This window comes from Meleagris gallopavo, chromosome 2 (assembly GCF_000146605.3).
Source record: "Meleagris gallopavo isolate NT-WF06-2002-E0010 breed Aviagen turkey brand Nicholas breeding stock chromosome 2, Turkey_5.1, whole genome shotgun sequence".
NCBI classification, from domain to species: domain Eukaryota; kingdom Metazoa; phylum Chordata; class Aves; order Galliformes; family Phasianidae; genus Meleagris; species Meleagris gallopavo.
In genome coordinates, this window is record NC_015012.2 from 38,483,213 (window position 1) to 38,494,802 (window position 11,590).

Here is an 11,590-nt window from a genome sequence, read left to right on the forward strand (position 1 = left end):
AAAAAAAAAGATTTATACTGTATAAAAATGTATGTTAATGTTAACTGAAAAGCTCAGAGCTTTTCAGTTGTAGAAGATCCCAACTGGCTCCTAGTTCTATCATTCACACTGTAAAATAGCAGTTGTTTACACTCAGATGGACTTCATATGTTTTAATTTGTAGCACCAAATTCAGAACATGGTAATAGTGGGTATCGTTTCCTACAAAAAACTTTGGACAGAATGGGAAGGCAATATCAAAAGTTGTTCAACACAGTCATGGAAGATGCTGGGTATAAACTTACATAGCAAAAAACACACAAATCCTGTTGAGACTTTCAGAAAGATAATAAAAGAATTTTACCTTAACAACAATTTAAGATTGTAATGCTTAGTCATTGAAATTCCCCTGAATAAAGAGTTTTTCAGATTAAGAAAAAAAAGAAATGTTGCTCCTTATCATCAGCAAGAAGTAGTACCAATATTTTTCAAAAAGCTTGCAAAGACAATTATGGTCACAGTGGTAAAAAAGCATTTTGTAGAAGCATCAGCATTAAATTGACTCTTGAATTCATCTCTGAAGCAATCAACCTCTCTTAAGAGCTAACAAGTACAAAATATTGTCACAAATGTTTTGGAAATAGTACTCAAGTAATTATTTACTCTCTTAAAGTCTCAAACTGAAGTGCATCTTTTCCGGCCAACCACTTCTTGCTGGCAAGAAGGAGCAGTTGCAGATTCAGTTTTTGGGCTATTGTATTCCCAAGAAAGTCATGAAATGGCTCAAACAGTCTAAGGGGCAGAGAAGAGTAATTGCTCAGCTTACCTTGTAGGTGAACACAGAAAAAAATAGGGTTTCTATTTTGAAAGGTGTCATGAAAGCCAAAGAAAGTGGCTACACTCAGCACCATCAAAAGATCTGGACTTGAGTTTCCTTTCGGATTTTGCTGAAATTTGACATTATCCACTTCTCACAGACAAATCATGTGATACTGCACAAAGTTTCAATTGAAAATAATTCAATGTAGAGGTATAAGATTCTCATAACTAGTTGAGAAGGTAAACAACCATAAGACAGCTACAAGTCATTTTGACACATTAAAAGTCCCCTGCCCTTTCTTCTTAAGTGTAACAGTGGAAAAATATCTTGTACCTAAGGAATTTTCTTCTTTTCAGCTTCCTCTGAGGGACGAGTAAACTAGAAACATCTATATACATATTATCTGCAAACAGTTCACTGAATTAAAGTCACCTCTCCAAACAGAGAAATAGGTGTGCTTTGCTTTCTTTCCTTAGTAAACAGTGCAGTAGTCCCAAATAACTGTCATGTAAAATTGTCACGAGTCACTCTGTAATGACATCTTAATGTTTTACTGGTTGTAAATAGCATGCACAAGTGCTCCAATGACCAAATGGCTTTTATGTTGTGAACACTAGTTGTTCACTTATCTGCACCTTTGTCATAAATTTATTATGACCATTAGCTTGAGAGCTCTAGGCATTTAACTTAAGTCCAAGAATCAAAGTTAAAAAAAAAAAAAAGCAAGCAGCTATTATTATTTACCAATTTCACTTATGGAAAATGAAAAAACATCATGTTCTTTGCATATTTACTGTCTACCACACAGTAATCTCTTAACAAGTAGTTCCCATCTGTGGAGAGAGGCCTGAAGTACCTTAAGGAAGGCATGATACAGCCTTCCTTGCTTGCTATGACTCCAAGGGATCTATATAAGCATAGATCAATGACTTTTCCCAAGAAGGTTCAGCTATATAAAGGTTTAATGTGCCACTCATCAAGGTCAGCCCTTCTCAGAACTTAAAACTTACCTGATACAGCCAGCATTTTGGCCTCAAGTAGAGCTGGTAGTTGCATCTCAATATCATTCACTTTCTTCCTTAAAGTATTGCAGAGTTTCTGAGTCGTGCAAACCTAGATTGAGGTAGACAGGCATGATATATAATTCATTCAAGTACAAATATAAGGCAATTTAAATGGAGCTTCAAATGTTCTTGGTTTACAGACATGACATAACATCCTACAGCAAAGTAAAGAAACTTAATAAAAAGTGATGTCTTCACAGAAGTATCAAAGATGAATCAAAATTTCTAGGCTTACCAGACATTCTCTTAAAAAATAGAGTAGTGACATTAGCTATCCATATAGGAGAGGACGTGCTTTACCACTAGGCACTGAGGCTGTATTTAGAAGATAAGCCAGCCAATGAACTCCGTACATTTTCAAAATTAGCAGTGATGCTTGGAATGAGTAGAATCTAAATGAACCAATGTTTGGAGTTTAAGACCTCGTAACTCAGAATACACAATGACTTTCAAACAGAACTTGTTGCCACGTATCTTAATGAAAAAGAGAAAAAGTAGCTGCCATGCTCCTGAAAAGGCAGTAACAGCTCAACACCTCATTTCACCACCAGAAGACACAGCTGAATTGGGTTCAGGTTTGACTATGGACATCTTTCAGCAATTAATCATGGCTGGTATTTGAAATATGGAGAGAGAGAGAGAGAGAGAGAGAGATGAGAAGAAAGGTAGCTCAACTGTTTATGTACTTGAAGTTGACTTGTACTGTCACCTCAGAATGACTACATACACTGTACACAAATAATATAACCACTAAGTATTCAGAAGCGTTGATTTTTACTCCATATCGCACCAACTGTGAAGAAAAGCAAAATGAACAAAAATCCCTCACCTAGTTAAGGCCAATACTCTTGTTCTGAAGGCAGAAATCAAGCAGTTGCTCAGAACTGTAGCTGACACTTGAAAAAACATTGCATTAATTGGAAGCAAGGGTAAAGCAATAATGAAGAAAGAGACAGGACAGTTGTGAAGAGATGAGATGTGAAATGAAACCTCCAGAGGAATGTTTCCCTGCTCTTCCTGATATTTTTTCCCAAAGCATGTGTATATTCCATGCATATTAACAAAAGCACAGTTCTTATTCTGCTTTTTAGGAGCCTTACAGCTCTCATGGCTTACCTGTTTGCATAATTGAAAGATAATAATTCAGATACAGCACTAATTGTAAATCTTACTAAGGGGTGAATATACTCTTACTTTAGCTGAGACTATCCATTAACTATGGATGGATCATGGGGTTTTTGAATGAACAGATCTATCATCCAAGTCTGTAAACAATTCAGAATCTTCCTATTAATTTAAAAACACATGTCACTTTTGCATTAATTATAATTTTTCAGTTTCCAGGTATTTCACTTTATTTCAATATTTCCTTCTCATTGACCTGCCTACTGATTTACTTTAAATGTTAAAATAACCCAAACCTGTCAGAGGTGAATAAATGTGCCCACAGAACCCAAAGGCCATGTCTGTCTCACATCTCCAAAACAAATCTTAAAGTTTTTAATGACTTCCTTCTAAGCAGTGTTCTCTCTTTAGGGGTTACTGAATGGCTCAGTGAATTGCAATTAGATTGGGAATCTTTCAGCTCTAGGAAAACTGTATGAATACATCTCATGCTGGTAGTAACTTAAAGTCATTACCACTAAACAGACATTTGGCAATTATGCAAAATAAAATGGGAGGAGGTTTAAACAGTTTCCAGTGAACACTGTGCACTTTATAAGCATTACTGTCAGAATGAAGCTTGCTGGCACTTTTTATTAATGGACCAAATGCAGGGAACCAAAGGCTGAAAGGTTACTCTAACTCAGAGATAATTCTTCTGGAACATGAGATAAATACATTACTGAGCCTCTGAGTGTATCTACATCACATGTATTCTGCAGATAAATGAAAAACATTAATCTTCAGAGCTATCATATGGAATAGTCCAACAAAATTAAACAAAAGACGGAGAGAGGCAAAATAATTTAACGTCTTCTAAACTAATAGCCCTGCTTCTATTTTACATCAATTCTAATCTATGAGGTCCAATTCCTTTAATTTTTTCCAATTATTTTACCCTAACAGCAACTACCATTATTTGTTACAGCAGCTTTTTCAGCCTCTGAGGAAAATTTATTTCCTAGCTAACAATAATGATGAACGTTCACAAAGCTCACACCCTCCTCTGCTCCAGGTGAATATGCTATCATTGTGCTCCTATCCAGATAGCCAGTACTCATATTTGAGGACCCAGCAATTGAACCAAGGAGCTCCAGTTACAAAAAAAACTTCCCTAAAACCAAATGGGGGTTTCTTTACAGCCTAATATCAAAGTATCTCTCTTAAAAATCCTTACTTGTTGTTTGGTTGGTTGTTTTTAGTTTCCGAGTTTAAAAAAAAAAAAAAAAGTATCTTTTTTTGGAATAAATCCTACAAATCTTTGTTTAGGTACATAAACAGCACTCCAGAAGATAGTTGTAATCAAAAATGTGGAATGCTGTTTAGCAAAGCTACATGGAATCAATCTTAAAAGAAGCAAAATTTATCCATTGTTATTCTTTCCGTCTTGACAGTGTATGATGTTAATCTCAAGTGGCAGAAACAGGAACAAGGATACAGACCAAAACACTGAAATTAACTCCTCCTCTAACCATCTCAAAGAGAAAAAAGAATTTTGAATAGCTTTCACATTTCTTTATAACAGTGCTTTAGAAAAGACATGGAAATTGCCTTTATGCCACCTGGAAAGATAGAGGAGTCCATCTGGATACCTTCACACAGCACAACCTTCACATTTGTAAAAGCTGATATTAATGTCTGCAGGAAGAATATAGATAAAGGAGATATAGATAAAGGAGTCTGCCTTCTCTGACAGTCTGATCTTAGCTTCTGCGACCCCAGCTGAAAACAGCACAGATGAGGCAGAAAAAAACACATAAACACTTGTGGTACAGAGGGAAGGAAGAAGCCTTTCACAAAGTAATATTTTTCCCATAAAATAGAAAGACTTAAAAAGAGCAGTTATGTTAAGGTTGAGAAGAAAATATGATGAGATTTGAACAATTGAAATTAATAAGTGATTTGGAGGAGTCTGATTACCTGCTTTCTATTTACTGTTTTTAATAAATAGAAGCCATCACACAAGAATGGAATGAAATTAAAGTAATATTTTATCTACTGAATATTTAAAGGAACAAAATAGGTTGTGGAATTCTGCCATGTGCACTTTTCATCTGCTACCCAATGTTTCAGTTCTTATTCAAAACTTCAGGTTCTATAGTTAAGAAATCATTCAAAATGTACAGGCACACATTTTTAGGAGAAAAGACAAAGTGCATGACACACCAATTTGAGCTACCAAATCTCTCATTCATTTCAGTGGATGGCCCATAGGTAAATTATAATCTTTTTCTTGACACTTTATTTGGAGTCATTAAAAAGAATACAGAGAGGGGTGCCGTATTATAATGATCTATATTAATATTTCCCAAGAGATAGTCAAATGCATGGAATAGAGGAGAAAAAAAAAAAAAAATCAAAGCAGGAGAAGGGGAAGAAGTATCCAGTTGCAGTCAGTCGTCTTTTTAACAGTGCATGCTAAAAGTGTTGGGAAAATGATTATGAAGAATAGAGTACAAAGGATAAATATTTCATTAATTTTTGAGAGATTAGAGAACTAACATGAGAGAAAAAAATGTATTTCAGAAAAATTAATGATTGAATAACAAATGTTTTCCCCTTTCTGCTCCATGTATTTCAATAAGAATTAGAAATAAATAAACCTTCCTAGAGCACTCAGAGCAAGAAAACTGTGGTGTGCAATGAGCCACTTCTGCAATAACAAGGAAAATACAGTAGCGTATTTCATGGAAAGAAGACCACGAGAAAAAAACAAAAACTAAAAGGAAAGTTGTAACACCTCCAATTAGAAACCAACATATGACAAATAACATAACATTTATTTGCAGTTTTAAAAAGATTGATAGTTTATTATTAGTGAAATAGAGGGGAAAGAGGAACTTTGTTTCCATTCTTTCTTCACACCAGCCAAATCTGACAGCTAGGAAGTAAGAGGCAAAAGCGTGAAAACATTCATCTGTGAATGGAGTTCACTTTGTTTTCCTGAAGTACTAAGGAGTCTGTTCCTAAATTGAGGCCAGCAACAAGACTGATCACTGGTAAACATAAGGCAAGAAACAATAGATGATTCCATCTGCTTCCTTAAGCATAATCTCTGTGGCCTGTCAAAATGTAATTATCTTCTTTTAGGGTGTATGTTTAAAAATATTTAAAAGTAAAATCTGTTCAGAGGAAACACAACAAAACAAACTTTACAAAATATAGACAATTATAATGAATGTATTAGGTGATTCTCTAAATATTCTGAAGAAAAACCGATAGTTGATGGGTACTTACTTTGGCAGTAGTTTCTTTAATGGACATGCTGAGAGACTGCTCTTTTTCCTGAAGGCTAGAAAGGATTAAAATAAAATAAAATTGACCTTCTCTGCTCATCATGGTCTGCTACACAAGACACATTTTTATATGGAATGAAATACATAGGCTTTATGGTGATTCACAACAGTACAAGGAGTCAAAAACAAAATCTGTAAATTCGGTTTCAACATTTTTAGTGGTTAACTGACATTTTCTCTACCCAACTTCTATCCATTAACTCCCTTAATTTGCAAAACAATTTATAGAGTATCTTACAGGTCTCCGTTAAAGAGTTGTACAATAAACACATTTCACCATCTAAAACACAATTATGACCACTTGTGTAACTTTCTATGTGAGGTCAAAGCAGGGTCTAGAACTGGTGCCTTGCTAAGCTACCAAGAAAACACATAATAAGAAAAGCAATTTTAATACAGTTTGCAGTCAACTATTCTCTTAGAAGTCAGTTTGCCAGTGGAAATTCAAATGCAGTCATTTGTTCTCATGCTGATTTTATATGAAATATCACTACTCATCTTCCATTGTTTAATAAAAATCTGCAAAGTATTTGTATCAAATTGATTTGAAATTCAGATTTTGAGACATAATCCACACAGTGAAGACAAACTCAAGGTTTTCTTCCATATTCCAACAAAGCTTAACACTAGGGTTCTGTTGGACATAACTTTGGGAATTTATTTACAAGCACCAAAGGCACTAGTTACATTTTTAACAAAGTTCAAATACTAGGCCAATAAAACATCAGGAGTGACTATAGACACTTTCTGCTACTGCAATAATTCCCTCTCTCCTATTTTGCAGGTGTACATTTTAATACAGCATTCAGTTATTGTCAGACACTATTTTCTTTTCCATAAGACAACTCAATTCAGCATACACTGCTCCCCTTCAGCAATATTTCAATTCTTCCTTTTAAATGCATTATGAAAATTGTCCTTTACAACCTAAGAGTGATATTCTTCCTGAATAAAGAAACTTTCACATATTTGAGCTTTTCTTTAATGTTCATCACTGAAGTACCCAAACATTTCAGAAAAAAAAAGATTGGATTTATTCCAGCAATACCCTTGCAAGATAAGGCACCTTTGTATTCGTTTAACAGATGAGAGAAACACAAAGGCACTGTTAATCAGAACAAGCATTAACACTGAGTGCTCACTTTGAGACACAGGTGAGCCCTGCTACCTATTTGCATGTGTTTCAGTTTTTCTTTCAATAACTCGTTGGTTCTTATTTCCTAAGCACAGCGATTACTGGGCTCAGCTTCAAAAGCTAGCACTCATGTCAGCCCAAACTCCAGCATATACAAAGTTGAACTTGCATTCAGCTACTGAGCATCCACCGAGAGCCTGGCTGAAACACCCTGCCCTGCTTCGCATGGAAAGCGAGATGGACTCAGAGGCAGAATCCAGCTGCGCAGTTATCATCTAATTGAGTTAATGATGAAGCTATTTGTATTGCTTTCCCTAACACCCTCCTTTGCAAAACGCACACCTTGTCAGCCCGCAGAACAGCAAGGTCAAGCACCTCATTAACACCACAGCACACCAGGATCCCTCCAGCTCCACATGAAGCAGACCACTCAGAAACAGCTTACGACAATGTGAGCTATTGCCTGTGTAAAGTAGCAAACAGAAATATACTGGCTACCGCCACAGAAGTGATTTAACAACATTTCCCAAATAGCATTCTCAAATTTCTCCCTAAGCAACCTCTTCTACGGCAATATATGGGCAAAAATATAAAATATTACATGCAAAATTATGCCATTAGCAGCTTCCTGCCTGCCCCTGGGCACTCCAGGGGGAATAAACTCTTTCACAATTTCTCTTCTTAGACTGTGGAGTTCCCAGGGACTTAGCATCTATACAAGTAGTATTGGAGCTGGACAGGTTATGTAAAAAGGAACCATGTCTTGTGTACAGATGTCAGCTGGGAGCAGTAGGGCTGCAGTGTGTAATTGAATGAGTAATGGGTGACTGACCCAGTTGTTCTCAACCTGACTTATAAAATTCAGCTCCAAAGATCCAAGACATAATAAAAACGTAAAGTGCAGTTATAGCCAGAAGAACTACAACATAAAACGGCACCTCTATTTAACAAACCTCTTCAGTATGTATTTCCTCTCAGCTGTTTACTTTCCTCACAAAGACACCTTCCCCGCCCCCGCCCCCCCCCCCCCAGGTTTATATGATGTCTCAGTCCTCTGTAGAACTCACATAGCTAAGAGGAAACAAGATCAATTTTTTTATTTCTTTTTAAAATAAATGTCTCAAACAGCATTACAAACTATGGCATAGTTGTAGAACCTTTACTGAGAATTTGCACACCCACATGGACTCAGGTCTAGCACTTGAATGGGAAAAGACACCTTTTTCCTCCGATTTCTTTTTATGATCATCTATTAAGTCACTGAAAAATAAATACAAATTACAAACTGCTATTTCAATGAGAGTAGAATTTTGAGAAAGTTTTACATGAATCTGAGCAACATCAGTAAAAAACAACAGCATCAATAAAGCAGTTTTGACTCAAGATACTGATACACATTGATCACAAAACCTAAAGTTTTTTTTATTACAGTTACAGCACTCATGCATACCCTCACATCCATCTTTTTTATTACTTACTGTATGAATTTCATAGTAGTATCCTGCTTCAAATTTATTTGTTAGCCATCAGTGTGCTACTGTAGGAACTCCTTATCCCTTTAGAGATCAACTCATCATACTATTCACAAGCAATAATCAGAACTGGGCATGAACTAGCCAGAGTTTTTACAGAAAACAATGTTTTCTTTTACCAGGAAAAATAGTTTATCATTAATCTTATTCCCAGGCTCTCCTCTTCTACCACCAAACACCATCATGGAGAAGCCCCTCACAAGTTTCCAATTAACCGACAAGCTAATGCTCCAGCTGACCCACAGCAGAAACCAAACGGTCAATACCGATTCATTCCACCAACAAAGGGTTTTAACAGCCATCATCTGTTACACGTGACTTGAACCAGAAACAGTATTTTCTTTTACCAGCACCCTGGAGCATCATATTTCAGTTTAAAAGGGGTAGGCTGTCTGCTTAGAAGTTGCTTTACTTATGACTACTGGGGAAAACAGCATTAAAAAGCTCCTTGGAATAACACTTAATTCTCGCCTGAGAAAACGGCCATAGTTTTGATTCATTGCTATTCTTCTCTGGTAGAACAGATAATCAAGAATTTGACTGCTTGTTCTCACAGCCTTTGCAATCTATTATAAGAGCCATTTAGAAGTTACTTCTCAAATCCAATATAAGCTAACTCCATCACAGAGAATGCAAAGTTCTTGACCTGACTGATGGAAGGAGTAGAATAAGACAGGAATTCAATTAATACAAATTTAACTGATTAAATGCAAGAGAAGAAAGGTTTTAAACAGTCATAGAACTGATGGCAATCTATATATCATCTGCTATTCTCCCTATGTGTCATATACAATAGCCGTATAAGCTATTTAAATTGTTTGCAATGGATTCACACATATTAGAATCCCTAATAAAGAGATAAGAAAAACAGCGTAGACTTGTTACATCAAGGGATCTCACTGTATACACATCAGACGAGGAAATCAGGAGCTAAGGAATTGCACTTTTTGGACGACGAAGGAAGTAATATATTAGCAAAACATAGACTTAGGATGAAGAATTGCACAAGGATGCAGGAATGTTGTATATTCAGGATCTGAGGCTGGCATAGCACACAACTGTAGTTGATGGAAAAATTGTAAGGTCCAAACAGTTCAAACAAACTAATGTCTTGTGAGGATCTCATTTCAGTGACTATAAAGGAATACAGGCATTGGGTGTATTGATTTGTAATAACACAGCTGGAAACTGCTGAGATGATGTTCATAATCAGGAATGGCAGGTAGATTAAAAAAAAAATAGCAAAAACCACTCAGCCCACACTGACAGAGAAGGAAGACTGGAAATAAAGATGTCTGGTCATTCAATCAGAGATTTCCGATATGACCACAAAGGATGTTAAATTTCATTATGTAACAGTTTAAAATCTTTTAAAAGAGCATTCTAAGAACCTGTGATTTTTATGAAGGAACTGCAGATGGTGTGGAAGTAGCTTTGTTCAGAGGAAGGCTGAGTAGTACAATACTGAGAAGAATAGCTTTCTACTAAAGGAAGGTATGTTTCTGAATTTCTTTCCTTCCACTTTGCTAGTATACTTCCCTTCAAACATGAGTTTATTGTGTATTTATGTTATATTTGGCTTCCTAAGAAAGAATTCAAAGAATGAAAATGGGCAAAGCCACGCTGATCTCTATGTTCAAAATACATAAATATACAGCTTAAACAGATACGGTTCCAGTGTTAATGACAAATATCAATATATACATATTGATCAAAAAAATGTAGTCAGAATGTAGTGTGCATAAATGCACAAAAGAACTTATTACAAATGGGGTACAAGTATTAATAAGTAAATTCTATACTGGAGATTTTTATTTTTATACAGAAAGAGAGGGACCATTTTTGAGCTAAGCCTGCAGGAACTGAAAGACAAAGGATACTCTTTAAAGCAAGTGTTCTTCCTTACATTGCTGTTACCTGAAAGATTTTTCTAGGTCCTGATATTTCACTCACTATCCCCATATCACATTATAGTCCTTCAGCAAAAAGCACGCTTTCATTTCTATAAATCTAAGTACAATCAGAATAATATAAAATTACTCACATTCAAGTTATATGTATATGAGAAAGCACAATGGGCTGAACTTCACTTATATGAATATGCATTTCCTTCCTCTTACATTTATTGATTATTAAACAACTTGCAGCATGTTTGAATTTGGCCTTTGACTGCCTGATAATCAATCAATAACCCAATAAAACCTGCAGACAGAATGACTTTTCTGATGTAAAGTTCCTAAGAGGACTCCTCCTCAGATTCTGAAGTAACAAAAAGTTGTAGTTTCTTAGAAGATAAAAATACACATTCCAAGCCTTACACTTGTAATCTTGCTTTTAGCAGTAAACAGAAGCTAACCTTCAAAAAAGCCTTTGTCCAGTCCTTTACAAAATCTGAAGCATTACTCATGGAACGTTTGGTGTAAACATCAGCCTACATCAAAGCAAAAAATCCACTAGAAATTTTAAGTCTGGGGATGTCAGCAGGCCTTCAAGGAAGAAATCCTCTGTATAAAAATCAATTCAAACAATAAATAACTTTCTTGTACTTCTACAATTCCCTTAATGAACATATTTCAGGAGACTTCGAAGAGAAGTCAAAA

The 11,590-nt window shown here is 35.6% G+C and overlaps 1 protein-coding gene across 3 annotated transcripts in view; it reads right to left on the bottom strand.

The window, feature by feature from the left end:
* DISC1 (DISC1 scaffold protein) overlaps window positions 1-11,590 on the bottom strand; it is a 201,503-nt gene that overhangs the window by 110,580 nt on the left and 79,333 nt on the right. For all 3 annotated transcript variants that reach the window (XR_002111993.2, XM_031552422.1, XM_010707011.3), the window contains exons 7-8: window positions 6,265-6,319; window positions 1,810-1,912 (exon numbers count right to left, since the gene is read on the bottom strand). Coding sequence is in view for 2 of the 3 variants with exons in the window: in XM_031552422.1 (XP_031408282.1) it covers window positions 1,810-1,912; window positions 6,265-6,319 (158 nt within the window). In the remaining variant the exon portion in view is untranslated. The remainder of the gene's footprint in view (window positions 1-1,809; window positions 1,913-6,264; window positions 6,320-11,590) is intronic.